Below are 22,222 nucleotides of genomic sequence, written 5' to 3'. Positions count from 1 at the left end.
TCCTTCCAAAGAACACCCAGGGCTGATCTCCTTTAGGATGGACTGCTTGGATCTCCCTGCAGTCCAAGGGACTCTCAAGAGTCTTCTCCAACACCACAGTTCAAAAGCATCAATTCTTCAGCACTCAGCTTTCTTCACCGTCCAACTCTCACATCCATAGATGACCACTGGAAAAACCATAACCTTGACTAAAACAGACCTTTGTTGGCAAAGTAATGTCCCTGCTTTTGAATATGCTGTCTAGGTTGGTCATAACTTTCCTTCAAAGGAGTAAGCGTCTTTTAATTTCATGGCTGCAGTCATCATCTGCAGTGATTTTGGAGCCCCCCAAAATAAAGTCTGACACTGTTTCTACTGTTTCCCCATCTATTTCCCATGAAGTGATGGGACCGGATGCCATGATCTTCGTTTTCTGAATGTTGAGCTTTAAGTCAACCTTTTCACTCTCCTCTTTAACAATTTTCATATATAACATAGAACAGTGTTTATTAATTGTATTTATTGTGTTGTAGATGCAATGGCACCCCACTCCAGTACTCTTGCCTGGAAAATCCCATGGACGGAGGAGCCTGGTGGGCTGCAGTCCATGGGGTCGCTAAGAGTTGGACATGACTCAGCGACTTCACTTTTACTTTTCACTTTCATGCTTTGGGGAAGGCAATGGCAACCCACTCCAGTGTTCTTGCCTGGAGAATCCCAGGGACAGGGGAGCCTGGTGGGCTGCCGTCTATGGGGTCGCACAGAGTTGGACACAACTGAAGCGACTTAGCAGCAGCAGCAGATTATATCCCTAGTACTTATTTATCTTACAACTGGAAGTTGTACCTTTTTTTAAAAAAATGTATTCATAGATAAGGTTTATTCTAGTGTTTACATAAAAATGAGTTGATGTAGAACAGGAAAAGGTTTTTCCAAAGGGTTAAAATGTATCAAACAACAGAACTTGGTCCTTCCATTTAGTTTGAATTCAGTTGGCTGACTGCATCATTATTAATATCCACCCTCACTAATCATATTCATCACACACAATATCAAAAGTCTTCTGGTGGCACTTTCTATTTCCCTGGAAGTCTCTTAAGCTGTTTTCAGTTACAAAAGAAGGGCAGGGATTTTATCAGCTCACACTCTACTCCATTGGAGACAAAAATACATCCCTCAATTCTCTTGTTAAAATTGTGTCTCTTGGAAAACAGTGTCCAAAGGAAGAAATTAGCACTAATACACAAAGAACACAGTATAATCTCTGTATAACAGTAACTTTGCTTCAAATTTTTTTCATTAAGAATTATGTTTATTATCTCTCCACAAGGAAGTTATAAAAATACCTGTAAAAACATTGAAAAGGCTCTTTAAAATCCTGGAATGGAGAATTCTGAAGTATGAATTATGATACATCTATGATTTGCAAATAAAAGAATCAAATAAATTCTACAAGTTGGAATTTCTGAATGACTTTGGTAGGAGTTTACCAGAAGGAGCTAAAACATCAGACCTTAACAATTTTCTGTTTTCATCTCAGTTGGATTTTTGATCTGTTGACGGGCACAGTGCACACAGGAACTTGCTTCTGCCACTAATGATGAAGTCAGTCTGAGGGACAGATATTTGTATCCTGGATGCACTAGGCTCTTCTGTGCAACTGACTGGAGTGGTCGTCCCTCATTTGTTCCATCGTGTTTTAAATAAAAGTAAGTATACATGTGGTAAAACATTTAAATGGTACAAGAGGATTTAAATTATCAGTAAATACCCTTTTCTCCTATAACCTAGAAAATCTGATGTTTTCCAAATCATCAAACAGTCAGTCATAGGAATAATTTGCCAAGTGAAGTCAACCTTAGAGTATCTTCATCTGAAAATTATTCTCAGGATTTCTGGAATACCTTGATTCTCTCATACTTTACCTCTGTTACAGAGGAAAGCCATGCAGTCTTCTCCTTCTCAAAAAAACTAACTAGGAAAGCAACTCACACACTCTGCTCAGAGACAGCAAGTGCAGGCAACACCTTGTACCCCGTGGATCTGGTCCTAGCCATGGGCAGGGGCTCTGGTATCCACCAGAGACACGGGTGGGTGCCCGGAGCCCAGCCATGCCCTTCGTGAAGGCCTCTGATCTTTCGGGCCAGCTAAGCATCCTTTGAGGAGAGCATTACGTGGCCAGCGTGTAAGGAGAGGAGACACATCCTCGAAGAGACGAACTAGAAACGCTTCTGCCGCCTCTTGCAGGGCCAACAGGACCTGGGTTTGCCAACTGAAGTCCACACCACGAGTGAATTTAACATGTATTTCTCTTGCCGGTGAAGGAGCAGGGATGGGAGAAGGAGTGGAGAGGAAAAGGAGACTCAGGAGAAGATAGACTCTCTGCGAGTCTCCGTGAATCTTCACCTCTGTTCTTCTTTTCGGGTGCTTACTCTTGGGACCTAACTGGTGGCTTATGTCAGCTCCAGGGAGCTTAGAGACGGCGGGCACGACTCGGCTCTCCTGGTCTCAGCCGTGGGAGAGGAGGAGACATTCTCTTGGGGCAGGGCAAGGGACGGGAGGCTGGTTGGATGAGAGAGTTGCAGGCAGCAGAAGGGGGTCTTTCTTAGCAGCAGGCGCGTGCCCTTCTGGAGCACTTGGATCGCCTGCAGGAGCGCATGTCTCCGGCGAGCCTGTGGACGGGAGGACACGCCTGGACATGGGCCGGCGGGCGGGCGGAGGGAGCCAGGCTCGCCGGGCGCCCCTCGGTGTTTCGGGCTCGCTCGCGGCTCCAGGGGGCCGGTGGTGGGCGCACAGAGGGTGTTTGGGCCCCGGGGCTCCTTCTAGATCTGGGTCCCGGGACAGATGCCGGGAGGGCCGGGTCTCCCTGGCCGGCCGCCTGACCCGGCTGGGTGGTGCTCTGGAAGTTTGTACCCTTTGACCAGATTCTTCCAATTCTCCTCCCAACACCCCTCTGCATACCTCCAGTAACGACAAATCCGATCTCTTTTTCTATGAACTTGTTTATTTTTGAAGTATAATTGACTACAGCACTCTGTTAGTTCCCCGGCGTATAGCATAGTGATTAGACATTTCTATACATTTCAAAAGCCTCTTGATGAAGGTGAAAGTGGAGAGTGAAAAAGTTGGCTTAAAGCTCAACATTCAGAAAACGAAGATCATGGCATCCGGTCCCATCACTTCATGGGAAATAGATGGGGAAACAGTGGAAACAGTGTCAGACTTTCTTTTTTTGGGCTCCAAAATCACTGCAGATGGTGACTGCAGCCATGAAATTAAAAGACGCTTACTCCTTGGAAGGAAAGTTATGACCAACCCAGATAGCATATTCAAAAGCAGAGACATTACTTTGCCAACAAAGGTTCGTCTAGTCAAGGCTATGGTTTTTCCTGTGGTCATGTATGGATGTGAGAGTTGGACTGTGAAGAAAGCTGAGCGCTGAAGAATTGATGCTTTAGAACTGTGGTGTTAGAGAAGACTCTTGAGAGTCCCTTGGATTGCAAGGAGATCCAACCAGTCTATTCTGAAGGAGATCAGCCCTGGGATTTCTTTGGAAGGAATGATCCTAAAGCTGAAACTCCGGTACTTTGGCCACCTCATGCGAAGAGTTGACTCATTGGAAAAGACTCTGATGCTGGGAGGGATTGGGGGCAGGAGGAGAAGGGGACAGCAGAGGATGAGATGGCTGGATGGCATCACTGACTCGATGGATGTGAGTTGGAGTGAACTCCGGGAGTTGGTGATGGACAGGGAGGCCTGGCGTGCTGTGATTCATGGGGTCGCAAAGAGTCAGACACGACTGAGCGACTGAATTGAACTGAACTGAAGAAAGCCTTTTTTGAAATTTTGGGAATTTTGTTTCTTTTTGTCAAACAAGAAGTAGGATTTACAAATATTTCAGTGACTTGTTAGTGATAAAAGTAAAGTAAGCACAAAAAGATTTTTTTATCACTTAAAATCAGGCCAAACCCTGAGTCAAATAATAAAATTAATGAAGACAACAAAAAAAGATGTTTATAATTAAGTAACAATTTCTTAGTATCAAACTTTCATTAAAGGTTGAAGAAGAAAAGAAGAAGCACAAAAGTAGTGAAGTGGAAGTATCAGACAATGTGTGTGATACTGCTGATGAGAGTGGATTGATTCAGCAGAGAACGAGTGGAGGAAACCACAATCAGGAGTTTGTTGCTATGGAGGATGAAGGTTCTGATAGGTAAGCCTATGTAACAGCAGGTGATTTGTTATTTTTCTGTGAAATAAGTTTGGATGTGAGAGTTGGACTATAAAGAAAGCTGAGGGACTATAAAGAAAGAGAATTGATCCTCTTGAACTGTGGTGTTGGAGAAGACTCTTGAGAGTCCCTAGGGCTGCAAGGAGATCCAACAAGTCCATCCTAAAGGAGATCTGTCCTAGGTGTTCATTGGAAGGACTGATGTTGAAGCTGAAACTCCAATACTTTGGCTACCTGATGTGAAGAGCTGACTCATTGGAAAAGACCCGGATGCTGGGAAAGATTGAGGACAGGAGGAGAAGGAGACGACAGAGGAGGAAATGGTTGGATGGCATCACTGACTCAATGGACATGAGTTTGAGTAAACTCCGGGAGTTGGTGTTGGACAGGGAGGCCTGGCGAGCTACAGTACATGGGGTCGCAAAGAGTCAGATGTGACTGTGTGACTAAACTGAGCTGAACTGAACTGAATTGAGCTATTGGTTGTGATGATCACATTTTACATTTTCCTGCTGCTGCTGCTGTTAAGTTGCTTCCGTCGTGTCCGATTCTGTGCGACCCCAGAGACGGCAGCCCACCAGGCTCCCCCGTCCCTGGGATTCTCCAGGCAAGAACACTGGAGTGGGTTGCCATTTCCTTCTCCAATGCATGAAAGTGAAAAGTGAAAGTGTAGTCGCTCAGTTGTGTCTGACTTCTAGCGACCCCATGGGCTGCAGCCTACCAGGCTCCTCCGTCCATGGGATTTGGCGGGCAAGAGTACATTTTGCCAGGGATATAGTTATTTTTATTTTTTTGTCTTTTAGACATAATACTAAAGTTAATTTCTTAACATACCACCTACAGTATTAGAATATTCTGAATTTGACTGCCTACTTGCCTTTACCAGTGTGTGGTATATTTAAATATATTTTATGTCACTATTAACATCTTTTCATTTCAATTTGAGGACTTCTTTCAGCATTTCTTATGAGACAGGTCTAGTGGTGAGGAACTCCCTCAGCTCTAGTTTTTCTGGGAAAGTTTTTATTTGTCCTTCATTTCTGAAGCATAACTTTTCTGGATAGAATATTCTTGTTTGGCAGGGTTTTTTTCTTATATCATTTTTAGTATGTCCATGGATGGAAGCCAAATTGTTGTTTGTGGTGGGGGAACTGATGAGGTACTGGTCTTTCATCCATAATGCTGAAATCACCCCATCATGTGGGCGGTTTAAAAGTAAACTGCTTCACTGTCTGCCCCGTCCCCACCACCAAATATTTCCTTGATTTTTTTATTTCATGGTATATGTGCCACATGTCATTTAAAAAGTCACCCAAATTAAGCGTTACTTTTTTTTTTGAGTTTTTTTTTTTTCCCCCTTTTTGGCTGTGCTGGTTCTTTGCAGCTGCAGTGCTTGGGCTTCTCACTGTGGTGGCTTTCCTTGATGCTGAGCATGGGCTCCAGGGTGCTGGCTTCTAACTCTGGGGCATGTGGGGTCTTCCTGGACCAGGGATCAAACCACTGCCCCCTCATTGGCAGGCAGACTCCTAAGTACTGGACCATCAGGGAAATCCCTAAATTAAGCATTATTGTATTTAAAAGCGAAACAGAAAATATAGTGTAAATCTAATTATGACTCCCATGGGTAAAAGTCATTGTGTTTAGGCAGTGAACTCTAGGTTTCCAGTGTAGCCCTTGAGGTTCTTCCCGGTGTCCAAAGATGCACCTCTCTGCTTTCTTTCATGTGTTTCATACTTTTCCTTCCAGGTTCCTAGGAAACAGCCTAGATGCCACGTGCCTGATCTTTGTGCTCTGTATTCTAATCTCCAAGTAGAATGATTTTCTCCCCTTTTTTTTTTCTTTGTAACCTTCTCTCTTCACTTCTTCTGTAAAGCCTTCCTTATATCACTGATAACTTTCATATATCAACTCTTACATATCACATCATATCATAATTGTATATCTGTCTTTGAGGCAAGAATTTGTGTTTTCTTGCCTATGGTTGGTACTTAATAACTATTTTGTGAATTAATGATTTAAGATGGGTAAGAGTAGGAATTTTACAAGAATTGCCTTTTTATTCAGTTGAATTGGCTTTTTTCTGGATTTTTTTAAAGTAGCGATCCTGGCGTGCATAGAAAGGAGTAAAGAAAAAGGACAATAGCAAATGGACACCAGAAGAATGTGTGATTGCACCAATATTTGAAAAGACCGATTCACTGACTGGTGGTCTGCTGCATGTTAATGATGACAGCATTTTAAGTGAAGTGGATCAGGATGATGACAGGTAATATCTACAAATTTTTTATTTCTAGAAGAAGAAATAAGCACTGAATACTTCTGGAAATGGAGCAGCATAATATAGTGTACAGGTCAAGACAAGCAATTCCTCAACTATAGTGGAAAACACTGCTGAAAGATTAAAGTGAGGACCAGTGCCTTTGGCCAGAAATCGTTTCAGTAAATAGTCTCCTTGAAAGCTGGACTGTAGTGAATACATGTAAACAGCCCTGGAGGGAATATTTGCTGGGACAGGCAATAGAGAACTAGATGGTAACTGAAGAGGAATGTGGAGTTCAAAGGAGTTTCTTGTTTTATGTTAAGATGGGAGCTTTTAGAGTATGTATGCTGTTAGAAATGAGCCAGAAGAGGACGTGTTTATTGAATTAATCTTGTTTGCATTTCCAGTATTAGAAAGCTTATTGATTGTATGACATTATCTTTAAACTATTACAGTAAACTAATTGTACATAATACGTCTGTTATATATAGTTTTATGGTAAGGGCTTGTTTGTTGGTTCTGAAGTGTAATATTCCTATGTAATTGTATGTGTAGATGATTAGTTCAGTTAATTCTATCCTACATAGATTTTAAAAAATTATATAATCATGAACTTACAAACACTTAGGCTATGCTGAATAGGATTTGATCATTCCTTGATGATTCTAGTTGATAGTAACATCATGAGTAGCTATGATTTTGTAAGGTACTCTGAAACATTATATCATATCAACGTCATAGTTGTTTATAGATTCTAAGGAAAAGGGAAAATTTTGTTAATATTCAACAGAAAAAAAAACTACTAACAATCTTTCACAAATTATTAATTTTGGTTTATAAAGTTCTAAATTAGAAAAACTATGCTTCCCACAGTAAGAGTGTTATTAACACATATTGTGTATTCAATAAGTGTATATCAGATTCATGAATAAACAGCAGAATGGTTGAATGAATGCCTACTGATAAATTTCTTTACAAAAGCAAGTGTTTAGTGAAAGTAGGTTTCCAATATTGCCTACCTCTAAAGTCTCTTTATTTTTTGAGAAACGTGTTAAGATTCAGAAAGTATTATTTATAGTTATAACTGGACATGGAATAATAATATAGATTCATTTGCTATCATATTCCTTAAGAAGACTTATTTAAATATTACTTTCTCAGCATATTTTCGAACCGCAGTGTTGAAGCCAGATTTCCTGACTTTGAACTCTGGATCTGTTGGTGACCTGCTGTGTGGGCTTGGGCAACTTACTCAGCCTTTCTGTGCTCCGTTTCTTCCTATGTAGAGGACCTAATGTATTACCTACCTCCCAGAATGTTTGTGAGGATTAAAATGCCGTTAAGACATATAAAGTGCTTATAATAATGCATAGCAGTTGCATAGGAAGTCCTCAGAAGGCTAATATCATGGTTATTAAAAATGGGTTTCTTTCTTATAAGGACTTAAGGAATACATCCCAGATAGGTTTTATTGCTGCAAAACATAGTTCTTATTGAAAATAACAACTGCAAGAAATCCTGGTATACTGGTTCTCTTCACATAATGCAAGTAATGTTGTGTTTTTCCTTTTCTTTGGTCTAAATTAAATTATTAGTATTATAAATGTATTTTGTTTGTCCTTTAATGTTACTCTTCTTTATTGTTTTAATCCTTTTATAAAAAAGTACTTACCAATGCAAATGCAGAGATTTTATATAAAAAACAAAGTTTAGGTATTTGTATTTTTAAGTATTTAATATTAGCCTGAAAAGAATCATTTTTTTTTCAGGCCTGCAAAGAAGACATCTAATGAAAATAACAAGGTATAGTCAAAAAGTTAACTATAAAAAATATTTTCCTAGTAAAAAATACTTTGTAAAAGGAATAGTAGCAAAATATAAAATCTTCCTTTGTTGTAGAGACATATACTTTGACAACTTAATTTAGAAACACTATTGATAAAGTTATCCTTTTGATAAAAAGAATCTGTCCTTTTAAAAAGTGTCTGTTTTTGCTTTAATGAAGATATGTTTATCATCTTTGTACAATTAGTATGTTCTATAAATATTTTAAGGACATTATGAAATAGTATTATTTATGTGTAGGTCAAAGAACAAATTAATTCTGTGGATGACCATGATGACTTAACTCAGTCATCTGAAACAGCTTCTGAGGATGGCGAGTTGCTTTACTATAAGAATTCCATGTTGCTAATTGAAGAACTTGACACAGGGTGTAAAGGTAGGACTGCAGTGTAAATATAAATACAAAGCCTGTTTGTGTATGGTGTAGTAGTAATATATGTCTAGTACTGCTCTAGAGCCAGGGATGTGTTACAGTGCTGGGCATCTCAGAAATAGGTTCTGTATTAAAAGAACATGAACATGAGTCTATACTCTGCACCACAGGCCTATGATCATTCTCACTCACTGTACCTTCTGTTGACTCTTCTTTCCTGTGCCTTCATCCAAGGTCAGGTTAGCATCACTTTCCTCCTGGAATAACTGAAATAATCTCAGAACTTCTTTCCCTGCCATTCTACCTCCCGGAACCTCAGTCCACACAGCAACTATAATGATTATCTATTTTTAAAAATTCAGATCTCATCATGTTACCCTTTTGCTTAAAGCCCAACTGTTACTTCTCTTTGCTTCATGGTTAAAGGTCACAATTGTCTAGCTTCATCTTGTTTTATTTTTTACCCTTCTTTCTACATGAATTTTAGCATCAGGGTGTCAATTTCCTAAAATGTCTGCTGGTCTTACATTTTCATTTTCATTCAGTTCAAAATACTTTGTAATTCTTCTTTTCATTACCTCTTTGATCCAAGGGTTATTTAGATCCGTGTGATTTAGTTTCCAAATATTGAGAGTTTTCCAGAGATCCTTCTCTGCTCTTGCTTCTTGTGATTTAATAGGTGCATCCAGAGGGACCCTGGGGCTAGGGCTGATTATTTCCTGCCTTGGAGGCAAGACCTTACTGACTACCCTGTTCATTCTACTGTAAGGAGAAGTTTTTCCAGCCTGGCTCATGAGAATAGATAGAATTCCTGGGACTGAGTGAGCACCAGTCACAGGTTCCTATAGTCTTTTCAGATGGTTTCTCCCTGGTCTCAGGTGGTTTCTCCCAGATGGGCGCTGTTTGTTCCTCTGCTGAGTACCCGAGGGGCTCCTCCTCAGATCTCCAGGGTCCTTTTTCTTTCTGTTCCACTCTCTCCTCTCCGCGGTTCTGATCTGTGATCTCTGCCCACTTTGGTTTCACCAGACTGTCAGCTTCATCACCTCCTGTCAGGGAGTCGACGGCTGACTCAGCTTCCATTCCTTCTCCTCATGTTGGGGCCTGGAAATTCTCTCAAGGCAGTGAGCTGGGGCGTTCCTTAGGCTAACCTCATGTGTTTCCAGGATCATTGTCTTTCATTCCCTGAAGTCCTTTGTCATGAAAATCATTGTTTAATGTCGGCGTCATTTTTTGCTCGCTCCACTCAGGAAGGTAAATCAGTAGCTGTTCACTCTGTCTTGGTTAAAAACATACGGCAGCTGGAGACTGTCCACAGGGTTGTTCTTCCTACTGTACTTACTACTTCCTGCTCATCCTTCATTTCTCAGTGTGACATCTCTTCCCCAGGGAAATCTTTCCTGGACCCAATCTATGTCAAGTTCTATTATGTGATCATAGAACTCTCTTTTCTTATAATATCCTTCTGAGTTCATAATTATTTTATCTTTCTCTTCTACTAGACTTGAAGCTAAACAAGAGCCAGGGGAGTCTGTTTCATCTGCAGAGCTTAGAATAATGTCTTCCACATTATAGAGACTTTAATTTTTGTTCAATGTGTGGATGCGTGAACGTGAAAGGCACAGTCCTTTATACTCAAAACTTACTCACATAAATTTTTGTTTGTTGTTGTTTTTATCTTTGTTTTCTTCATTATGCAGATTCTGTTAGCTTGTTGAAAATCCAGGATATGATTCTTTCATATGAAAGATTAGTGGAACTTAAAAAAAAGCCACTGTGAACTGCTTAGAGGAAAGATTAAAAAAATGGAAAGTAAGGTTTGTGGGCTACAGAAAGAGCTGTCAGAAACCAAAGAAGTGAAATCACAGTTAGAGCATCAGAAAGTGGAGTGGGAACGAGAGCTCGGCAGCTTGAAGTACTGTACATCTCGCTTTTAGAGAAATATTTGAACTGTTGTTTCCTTTAATACTGCAGAGACATAGACATGTTATAAGGACTAGCTTATCCTCTAGGATTTTACAGAGGAGAAAGTGTTACTAGTATTATGGAGTGTGAAATTCTTGGAAATAATATAGCAGGTTGTTAACAGTGAGTGCTTCTAATAACTTAATGTAAGTTTTTCCAAATCATCATTTTCATGACCGTACAGAAGTCCACCATAATGGAAACTTTATTAATTATTTAGCAATTGACTTTTGGTTGTTTTTCACTTTTCTGTATTATATTTAATATGACAAGAAATGTTTTTCTATAAATTCATTTCTACCTTTCTAATTATTTTGAATACATTTTCTTTAATAATATCGTATCATTTGGTCAAAGTATGAGAACTTAAAAAAGATCTTTGATCTATATTTGAAGTTTATATTACTTTACATTCCCATGCACAGATGTATACAGTAGTCATTTTTCTCAAGACAGAAAAAAAAAATGGATGCAGTTTTATTCTTAACTCTCGGCATGAAAACTGTGAAATTATTAAGTGTTTTTCATTATATTTCCCCCTATTTTACTATTTTAAACATTATGTAGAGGGAATGAAAGTTATTGTAGCAGTGGATAATCTCATGATTTTCTAAGAAGAGCTGTATAAGTTTTGCAGATTGACCTTAAAGCAAGAAGGAGAGCAGAGAAGAAATGCTGATATGTTGTATGAAAAAATTAGGGAGCAGTTAAGAAGAAAAGAAGACCAATATAGTAAAAAAGTTGAAATGAAACAGCAACTTGAACTCACTCTCAGAGAACTAGATATGGAACTGAAGACTGTGAGAAATGATCTGAATCAGGTAGAGCAATCTTTGGTGAAATTTCAAATTTCTGACACTATTTCGTCAATATTATTTATAGTATCCCTTTAATTTAATATGTATTTTTAGGTTTAGAATAAAATTGTTATCTTAAGTATGAACGGTGACATTTAGAGCTTAAGTTATTAATTTCTTGCCATTCTTGACTTCTCATAGATGCTCTGTGTATGTTTTCTGAGTGGAGGAATGGACATAAATCAAGCTGAATCATTAACATAATGGTTGGCATTTTTGATACATTAGGCAAAGTAATATTAATTCCAATCCATGTATTAATTTTGGCTTTCTTATGTTAAAATACAGGCTAACTTGCGTTGACACTGTGAAGAAACTAGTTAAGTGCTTTGTAAAGAAATTTTCCTTCACAATACTATGTCTGCCTATGTTTTTGCTCTGTGATAAATTTAGCAGGCATTTAAATTAAGATCTGAGTTATTCATGTGGGAATAAAGATCCTTGTGCTTAAAAAGGCTACTTCCTTTAAACAGTTTTTTTCATTTTAAATTCTTCTCCTAAGCTTTTAACTTTTTTTTTTTTTTTGTAATGGCATAGGCCCCAAACTTCATATAATGTCTCTCCAGGTTATAGAAGCATGAAATGACACTCAGAAGCAGCTTTCTCGAGAACGGAATGGCAGAATGTTACGGGATGGAATTCTGGCCAATCACCTTGCCAAACAAAAGGAGATAGAAAGGGCTAATAAGGAAATGAACTCTGAGGTATTTTCTGTAGTCATTTTCAAATATGTGTATATGTCTCTGTGTATGTATATATTTTAAAAACCAACACTATACATCATAGAAAGCATAGAGGATTTTGAAAGCCTATATATCTATGTTTTGAGGAGGGAAACATTTTCCATCTGTTGGATAAAGTAATATTTGTAATTCAAATCTGTTTGTCTGCTTCAGATAGGTAGCGACACATGATGGCCTCATCCAAGGAGAGGCCTTTAATATTTTCCATAGGCATTGATCTCAGGGTTTTTGCAACTGTCTTGGGAGAGCCGGCACCCTGACTGTGGTTCAGGCAAGGAAGACCGTGTGTGGTCCACCATCGACTGTGCTACCCGACCGAGTCCCTCTGCTTTGGAGTGAACGTGTCGGTCACTCCATGCACATCATCATCTTCAGTGTCTAAATCGGAGTCCGTTCTTGGCTCTGCTGCCATTTCTTTAACCAATACCCTATCAACGACCTTTTCACGTCATTTACAGGTTTTCAATTTGTAAACACTGTGCCATCAGTTGTTAAAACACTTTTGAACACCTTAAAAAGTTGTTTCTATAGAAAAAACTTATAAAAGTCCCCTCCCCCTCTAAAGAAAACAAACTTTTGCTACTGACAGTAGATATTCTGGTTGTTGGTAGTGATGTTGTTTCCTCGAAAGATCACTAGGTTACTTTATCACTTCCCTGATGGTAAGCAGGAAACTATAGGCAGTTCAGAGACCACATTTTGGATGTCATTCTTCTACTTGTGAGAAAATGAGCACTCTGATCTGTGAGTGCCCTGTTTCCATACAGGGAATTTTGAAAACAGTGATAGATATGCCATAATATATATTAGTGATGATTATTGTGTTTTTCATTGTATTTCCCCCGTCTTACTATTTTAAACATTATGAAGAGAGGATGAAAGTTATTGCTGTAGCAAATAATCTCATGATTTTCTAAGAAGAGCTCTCTACATTTTACCTTATTTACCATTAGTGTGTGTACCATGAGTGAAATAAGAAGCTTACTTTGTATGTTTGTACTAGAGAAGTAACTGTGGTTTGATGTAAGAGGCCTACTAGAGTCAGAAGACCTGGTGAAAAGCCTGCAGCTTATTTATATTTTTAACTTCTTCCTTTCCAGAATTATAGCTAATGAGTTAATTGATATTTGTAGAAGTGCTTAGTACAGTTATCAAGAGGGATAATTCTTCTAATTGACTGTTAAAATGTTAGAAAGATAGCATAGTCTCAAAAAAGCTTTTTTTTATGAAATTTAGTCTGTTTCAATATATATAGGGCTAAGGCTCTTATTGTGAGGTAGCTGTATAGGTTAGGTATCAGATGCAGTGTTTTTAAAGCTAGCAAGTAGTGTTGTTTATTGAATTATAGTCAATTTACAGTATTGTGTGGTTTCAGGTATTCAGCACAGTGATTCAGTTATATACGTATATGTGTGTGTGTATATATATAGGGCTTCCCTGCTGGCTCATACTGTAGAGAATCCACCTGCAATACAGGAGACCTAGGTTTGATCCTTGGGTTGGGAAGGTCCCCTAGAGAAGGAAATGACTACTCACTCCAGTATTCTTGTCTGGAGAATTCAATGGGCAGAGGAGTCTGATTGGCTACAGTCCATGGGGGTTAAAAAGAGTCAGACATGGCTGAGTGACTAACACACATGCACACTGACACACACACACACACATATTCCTTTTCAGATTTTTCTTGTAGAATATTAAGTGTAGTTCCTTATGTTGACCCTTGTTGGTTATTTTATATATCAGTTCAGTTTCAGTTCAGTCATGTCTGACTCTTTGCGACCCCATGGACTGCAGCACGCCAGACCTCCCTGTCCATCACCAACTCCCAGAGTTGACTCAAACTTATGTCCATTGAGTCTGTGAGGCCATCCAACCATCTCATCCTCTCTCATCCCCTTCTCCTCCCGCCTTCAGTCTTTCCCAGCATCAGGGTCTTTTCAAATGAGTCAGTTCTTCCCATCAGGTGGCCAAAGTATTGGAGTTTCAGCTTTACCATCAGTCCTTCCAATGAACACCCAGGACTGATTTCCTTTAAGATGGACTTGTTGGATCTCCTTGCAGTCCAAGGGACACTCAAGAGTCTTCTCCAACACTAGAGTTCAAAAGGATCAATTCATATATTTCATATATACTAGTGTGTATATGTTAGGAAAAGGCAATGGCAACCCACTCCAGTACTCTTGCCTGGACAATCCATGGACGGAGGAGCCTGGTAGGCTGCAGTCCATGAGGTCGCACAGAGTCAGACACGACTGAAGCGACTTAGCAGCAGCAGCAGTGTGTATATATTATTCCCAACATCCTAATTTCTCCCTTCCCATACCTCCCTTTTGCCTATGGTGACCGTAAGTTTGTTTTCTATGTCTGTGAAGCTCTTTCTGTTTTGTAAATAAGTTCATTTTTAGATTCCACATGTAAGCAGTATGATATGATACTTGTCTTTGACTTACTTTACTTAGTGTGATAATGTCTAGGTCCAACATCCCTGTTGCTACAAATAGCATTTCATTCTTTCTTATGGCGTAGTAGTATTCCATTGTACAAATATACCACATCAGACGCAATTTTTAAGTGTAGTCAGATCTATACATCTTTGGTTTAAGCCTTCCCAAGTTCGTTGTAATTCAAAGAAAAGCCTTTCTGGTTCTGAGCTTCTTGAAAAGTCTCTTGGGGTTTCTTTTTTACTTTCATGGATTCGTTGTCTTCAATTAAATTTTTGAGCTTTTGGATATTTCTGCTTGTATAATGTCTGAGATTTGTATCGAACCTTATGTTTTGCATTTGGAGACACACTTGGTGCAGTCTTTTCATTGTATAAACATAGAGGTTAGTCTTTCATTTTAGAGGAAATCATGAAATGTCACTTTATTGAGTACTAGCTAAAAGTCTCCTTTGTTTCACTTAGGTTTCTGATAGTTGTGAAGAAGCAAAAGACCTGTTGCGCAAAAACCACATGCTGCAGGATGAAATTGCCATGCTAAGACTGGAGATAGATGCAGTGAAAAATCAGTACTGGGAAAAGGAAAAGAAATATTTTGAGGACATTGAAATTGTAAAAGGAAAGAATGATGATCTTCAAAAGGCAATAAAACGGAATGAGGAAACGTTAACAAAGACTGTATCCCAGTATATTAAGTATATTCAGCAAGCTTAATGCTCTGACAGCTAAGAATACAATGCTAAACTCTAAGCTGGAGAACGAAAAAGAAAGCAAATGCAGACTTGAAACGAAAGTGGAATCCTACCGTTCTAGACTGGCTGCTGCCTCACACGATCATGATCAATGTCAGACATCAAAAAGAGACCTGGGACTTGCCTTCCAGAGAGCAAGAGACGACCAGTTACACTTGCATGACAAAATGAAGTCCGATGTGGCTAACCTGAAAGAACAATGAGATGCTTTCCCAGCAACTTTCTAGAGCGGAAAGTAAGTTCAATAACCTAGAAATTAAGCTGCATCACACGAGAGATTCTCTCAGAGAAAAGATTTTGATGTTAGAACGTGTCCAGAGAGACTTAAGCCAAACAGTGTCAAAAGCAGGAAATTGAACACATGTATCAGAACGAACAAGGCAAAGTGAATAAATATATTGGAAAGCAGGAATCCTTAGAGGAGAGATTATCTCAACTCCAGAGTGAAAACATGTTGCTCCGAGAGCAACTGGATGATACACAAAACAGAGCCGACAGTAAAGAGAAGACGGTCATTAGCATCCAAGACCAGTTTCAGCAGATGGTGAGAAAACTTCAGGCCGAACGTGAGAAACAAGGTCTGGTGCTGGAGGAAAGAAACAAGGAGTTAATCAAGGAGTGTAATCATTTAAAAGAGAGAATGTGTCAGTACGAAAATGAGAAAGCAGAAAGAGAAGTGAATATCCAGAAGAAGAAATTCTCAGACTTCCTGAAAGAAAGTTTAAAGCGATTCTTGATTCTGGCTAAATGTTGAATCTAGTTGAACATAAAAAATACATAGGCTGTGAATCTATGGTCTCTAAACCAGCCTAAAAGCACACCTTGTATCCAGCAAATAAAAATTAGACCCAAGAGATGCTTTACTTTGAGTAGAGACATTGTACTGCTTATGAAATGTTAAGAGATTCAGTTCTAAATTATTAATATAGATAGTGTTAGTAATTTACTCTTTCACTATTAGGATAAGGATTTTAATCTTTGTGTTACCACATTTCAGTATCATGATGAAGTGGATAAATGAAATGCTCAAACCTAAAATGAATATTTCAAAAATAAGTTTCAGTTACATGGATTACCTTGACAGTCAATTCCAGGTTTCCCAGATGCTATATTTTATATATTGTACTTTGGTTTCAGTAACTTGTCATACCTTTTGGTCATATTTGTTTTGGTCAAATTTGGGAAAATTTCAGCCTTGAATCATTTTTTCTTATGGCGTCTCAACTCTTTAAAGGCATCTATTTGTTACTGAATCATAATCTGGGACTCAAGTGGTGAGCTTTAGCCAAACTATTCCTGATTTAATCTTCCCATTGCTATTTATGTTATTTACTTAGAGCATTTTTACAAACAATTTGCACATAATTCTCGTTTTAAGGATCAATTAGTATTGTTTGAATACAAGTTTGTCCACTAAAAATAAAGGATGGCAGGATTCGTGAGCAGCAGGAATGGAGTGAGTCAGGGAGAGGGTCGTAGGGGCTGCGGTCTGGAGGCAGGTGGAGGTTAAGATATCGAGGCTCCTTGAAGGCTATGGGAGCAACCTCATTTTTTAAATTTCATTTTTCTTTTATATTGGAATATGTTTGATTTACAATTTTGTGTTAGTTTCAGATGTATAGGGAATTGATTCAGTTATTCATACACATATATCCATTCTTTTTCAGTTCCTTTTCCCAGGTAGGTGACTACAGAATATTGAGTAGAGTTCCCTGTGCTCTCCAGTATGTCCTTACGGTTAGCCAAGGGCAAAGGTGGGGAGGAGGGATAAATTAGGAGTTTGGGATTAATATAGACATACTACTAGATATAAAATAGATAAGCAACAAGGGAATGGCCTCCTTTTTCTGCTGAGGTAGGAATCTATTGGAAAGATCTGAGCACTGGTTGGAATATGTGAAGATCTCTGAGTTAATCAAAGCTTCTAGTAAAAAAGGAAGGGAAAATGTTTCCACAGTGTGGAATTTCCCATCACTTTTCCCACCTACACACTCATTTCTTTCTGGATATGAAGTGGTGAAGCTCTGCAGATTTATTGGGAGGGGCAGGGCGTGGACAGTGGGGCCACATCTGTTGTCTGAGTAACTTAATATCAGGAAGGCTGGAGGGTAGCCCCTTCTGTGTCTGTAACCAAACTCAGTGAGGAGGAAAAAGAAGGTGAGTTGCTGTCTGTGGTGATAATTTTCAAAGTCCATATGTTGGAGTTATCTATTATTAGCATAATGTAATAGTAAAGTGATTTGATAAACTCAGTGACAGAGCATCTTATGAGTCATTTGTGAGACAACTTCAACAAGAACTGGCTGATACCCTCAAAAAGCAGTCTATGGCAGAGGCGTCACTGGAGGTCTTGTCACGTTATCGTGCCAACTTAGAAGTTGAGACACAGGATTTAAAGAAGTTATGTCAACTCACAAGTCAGGTATGTATGAAATTGAATGTGTTGACTGTTTATATGTAGGATAAAGTGTTTTAGGACAGTCGTTTTCATGGACAGCTTTCTTTTGTATTTTCATTGCAAGTAATTTACTACAAATTTATTATCTTTATAATGCACTCATTTCTAAAACTTGACTTTCATTCTGCCATTTGCATTATATATATATTTTTTCTTATATAATTTACCCTTAGGAAAGTTAAGAATTGTGCAGCATTCTTCACTGAAGTTGAGAGACTTTCTTTGAAACAATACTTTTTTTGTGTGATACCTGTATTGCCATGATAAGGCAAGCCAGATAAAATCAGAGGATGTTTAATGGAATGTTTCAGGAAAATATCATTTCTCATCTTTACTTATGTCAATGACTGTAGAGTTTTATGTACATCCAAAATAGAGAATTAAGAAGATTATTTAGATCCTGCCATTGGATTTTTTAAAAAAGCTATTGAAATATAATTCACATATCATATAATTCACCCACTGAAAATGTGTAGTTCACTGTCTCTTAGTGTAGAAAGGTGTCACCTGTGACCAATTTTAGAGCCTTTCCATCACTCCGAAAAGGAAATCCTGCATCCCTTAGCCACCCCTCATGGCCCCCCATCTCCCTCAGCCCCAGGCAAACACCAGTGTAGTATCTGTCTCGGTATTTCATATAAACAGAATCACACAGTGTGTGCTCCTTTGTGATTAGCTTTTTTCATTTGATGTCATGTTTTTGAGTTTCATCCATGTTATAGCATGTTATCAGTTCTTCTATTTCTGTTAATTGTCAAAAAATAAACAGTATGTGGCTAAGCCATTTGTCCATTAACCAGTTCTTGAAGCTTTGGCTTGTTTCTACTTTGAGGCTATTAAAAGTGCTGCTGTGAACACTGATTTACAAGTTTCTGTGTCGACATGCTTTTGTTTTCCTGTGGTTGGATTTTATCCTCAGAGATAACTGGCTTTCACCTTTTCTTGGGCTTTGCTCAGACTGTCCTTTTGGTGTTCAGAGTTTTGTTTTCTCCTGGGTAGTCCTCCATTTATTCGGACCTGGTGCCCAGTCTATTCTCATCCATGGAGCTTTCCTGACTGTCCAGTTCTCTTTGAGCCTTTTCTCTTCAGCCTTTCTCATCTAGTCTGTGAAGAATATTTTAGCCCTTAATTTTACATTGTTGTCCTTTTTTTCATGAGGGAGAATCTTGTCTAAGTATACATTGGTTTAACAGGGAATATTTACTGACATGCACAATACTTGTCTGCATAAATGGAAAATATTTTAGCTTAACAGTTGTTAGGACACAAGTAAGTACTTTTTACCATACCAATAATTTCTTCTTGGAGATACTGGTATAGTAAAACTGTTATTAAGAAACTAAATTCTATTAGTCTAATAGAATAGAATTGTTCAATTAAATGCTCATTTTTCCCACTGACTCTGGAAGAAAAATGTAAATTTTCCTTCTTTCATTATGCAGCCAGAAGTGGGATTTACAGATTTCTAGCCTTTCACCACCTGTGAGGTTCTGGAGTTGGCTTCTCTGATATTCATAGCTTGTAACCTTAATTTTCTCATCTGAGTACTTGCTAGACATTAACAGTTCCTGGGAATGAATTGATTCAGAACTTTGATTTAGCAGTATGGTAATATTTCCATTTCAGTGACTTCACCCTTCCTCTGATGGTCATGTAAGTTCTGTGCCACTCCATCCAGGAGGTGCTATTTGCGTATTAACCTGTGGTCATTGTCCACTGAGTAGTACAGAGAGGAAGTAAATTACAAATTATTATAGTGGAGAACACTGCTAGCTGGTTAGTGGACTCAGTGAACATTTTTGAAGTACTGGATGCATATGTTCTGGGCCTCATGCTCCTCCTTAATGCCACTTGCAATGGTATGGAGAGTGATTTCAGTGTGACTTGTGTTGAAGACGACTTCTGTTGGCATGACATCTGCCTGATATATCAAATTGTTTTGCAGATAAAATGCAACGACTGTAATAATGTCAATTACAAACAGTTCTTATTCTATGCCACTTCATCTTCTAAATAGTTTATGTATGTGGTTAGTCACTCAGTCGTGTCCAATTCTTTGTGACCTCATGAACAGTAGCACACCAGGCTCCTCTGTCCATGGGATTCTCCAGCCAAGAATGCTGGAGCAGGTTTCCTTCTGGCAATACTGGAGCCATTTCCTTTTCTAAAGTACAGTATGTAAACTCCGCAATATAATCTTCCAAACATCCCACTGAGGTTGATGCTACCATTATCTCCATTTTATGGATGGAGAAACTGAGATACAGAAAGATTAAGTGATTTGCTCCAGGACACACAGCTCAGAACTGATGGAACTGTGACACAGGCCCACGCATTCTGGCTCCTGTGTAGCTACTGCCTCTCACACTAGGTTGTCATCAATAGCAGTGTTAGCTCTCGTAACTACTGGAAGATCTGTGGTCATTTACATATGTGGATATTTAAAGTGATGGCCGATGTGGAGCCTGGATTAAAAAAAAAATTGTTTACCATAAGGTAGTTTTCTGTCTTTCCTCATTTGAGTAGTTTATAAATTTATATGTTTATTTGAGAAAATCTGATTTAAAGCATGGATGATGTTGTGTTTGAGTGCTGGAGGAGAGGTCAGTAACCTGCAGAGGGCAGACAGGAAATATTTTCACTTTGTGGACTGTAAGGTGTCTGTTGCAACAACTCATCTCTGCTGTATGGCAGGAAAGCAGCTGTTAACAATATGCAGACAAAAGAGACAAAAACCAATGATGGCGGATTTACTAGGTTATTAGTAGTTAAAACAGTTGTTTTTTCTTTTTTTTCTAGTTGCAAGAAGCACAGGATCAACTTACAGAGGCTGTGAGATGTGCTGAGAAAACACAGGATCACGTCCAAAAGTACGATTTAAAGCAGCATAGAAAATAAGTATAAAGCAGATAAACAGTATAATATGAGAATAGATCAATAGTGATAATAAGCACATGATCGTGAAGCTGTGTAACATTTCAGCTTTGAGCTGTTTTGAGATGCATAATTTCCCCCCATTATTTCCATATTTTGCACATTATCCACAAGTGAAAAATTAAAGTTTTAATTGCTCAGTCATGTCTAACTCTTTGCAACCCCATGGACTCTAGCCTTCCAGGCTCCTTTGTCCATTGAATTCTCCAGGCAAGAATCCTGGAGTGGGTTGCCATTCTCTTCTCCAGGGGATCTTCCTGACTCAGGGATCGAACTTGGGTCTCCTGCATTGCCAGCAGATTCTTTACCATCTGAGCCACCAGGGAAGGTGATTAGTCACAAATAGAAAAACAGTACAGTTGCCAAATCATCTACTTTTCAAAATTCTAAGAACCTATGTAATTGAACCTGAAGATGTTTATTCAAAAACAGTGTGATATTTTAAAAATCTATGTGAAGGAATGCCGTGACAGTCCAAGGGTTAAAACTATGCCTCCCAAGGCAGAGGGTGAGGGTTTGATCCCTGGTTGGGAAGCTAGGACCCCACATGCCTCACAGCCAAAAAACCAAAACATAAAACAGAAGCAATATTGCAGTCAATTCAATAAAGACTTCAAAAATGGTCTACGTCCAAAAAAAATCTTAAAAAAAACCTATGTGTGAGAATAATTATTTTAAAATCTGCATTTTAGGCTTGAAATTGAAAATGCTGAGTTACAAACTACAGTCAAAAAGCAAGCGGGCAAAATTGAACAGCTTCAGAAAAACCTGTTAAGGACAAAATTGGTAAGTCAACCTCTTAATTTCTGTCATACTGAGAAAGGATTTTAATTTTTTTACTAGTAATATATAAGAATATGTTGGACACTGTGAAAAGTCTCATTGATTAGCTTATTGTATTTTTATTGATACTGCTTGCTACTAGTACTGTGAATCCTCTATAGAAGAAATCAACTGAATTCATAAAATTAATGATTTTTATAGTAAGATTTTAATTTAAAAAATTGTGACAGTCCAAAAGCAATATTTTATACAGACCACATTTTGTTCATTCATCTGTCAATGAAATTCCACCTTCTGACTATTGTTACTACTGCTGCTTTGAACATTGGTACACAAACATCTATTTGAGTCCAGAAATTTGAGTAATGATTTGATTGAGAATTTTGAGTTTCTTTTGTAATCCAGATCTTTCTGTGATATTTTTGAGAATGAATCATTTCAAATATTGTAGTTTGTTCTCTTCGTTAAGAATGAATACTATATCTGTATAGAACCATTTTTCTGAACGACTGTATTTTTCATTTGTTGGTTTTTTTTTTTTTTAAGAGATGGGGGTTGCATGGGAATTTTTCAAAGATTATTTTAGTAAGGTGTGACTTAACAAA

General features: G+C 38.4%; 1 protein-coding gene across 1 annotated transcript in view; it reads left to right on the top strand.

Annotated features, from left to right (window-relative positions):
- The first annotated feature begins 2,677 nt into the window (after positions 1–2,677).
- The window catches only part of LOC113904495 (ankyrin repeat domain-containing protein 26-like), a 29,960-nt gene continuing 10,415 nt past the window's right edge, over positions 2,678–22,222 (top strand). The window contains 15 exon segments of the mRNA XM_027561708.1: positions 2,678–2,884; positions 6,328–6,476; positions 8,240–8,273; positions 8,556–8,691; positions 10,386–10,444; positions 10,446–10,600; positions 11,288–11,471; positions 12,074–12,211; positions 15,156–15,389; positions 15,391–15,635; positions 15,637–15,774; positions 15,776–16,118; positions 17,715–17,864; positions 20,700–20,770; positions 21,527–21,620. Of these exon segments, the coding sequence (XP_027417509.1) occupies positions 2,678–2,884; positions 6,328–6,476; positions 8,240–8,273; positions 8,556–8,691; positions 10,386–10,444; positions 10,446–10,600; positions 11,288–11,471; positions 12,074–12,211; positions 15,156–15,389; positions 15,391–15,635; positions 15,637–15,774; positions 15,776–16,118; positions 17,715–17,864; positions 20,700–20,770; positions 21,527–21,620 (2,337 nt within the window).

Source organism: Bos indicus x Bos taurus, chromosome 14, assembly GCF_003369695.1.
Source record: "Bos indicus x Bos taurus breed Angus x Brahman F1 hybrid chromosome 14, Bos_hybrid_MaternalHap_v2.0, whole genome shotgun sequence".
In the NCBI taxonomy this organism is placed as follows: Eukaryota; Metazoa; Chordata; class Mammalia; order Artiodactyla; family Bovidae; genus Bos; species Bos indicus x Bos taurus.
Note: the sequence above shows the minus strand (reverse complement) of the source record. Positions and strands in the feature narration are given on the sequence as shown.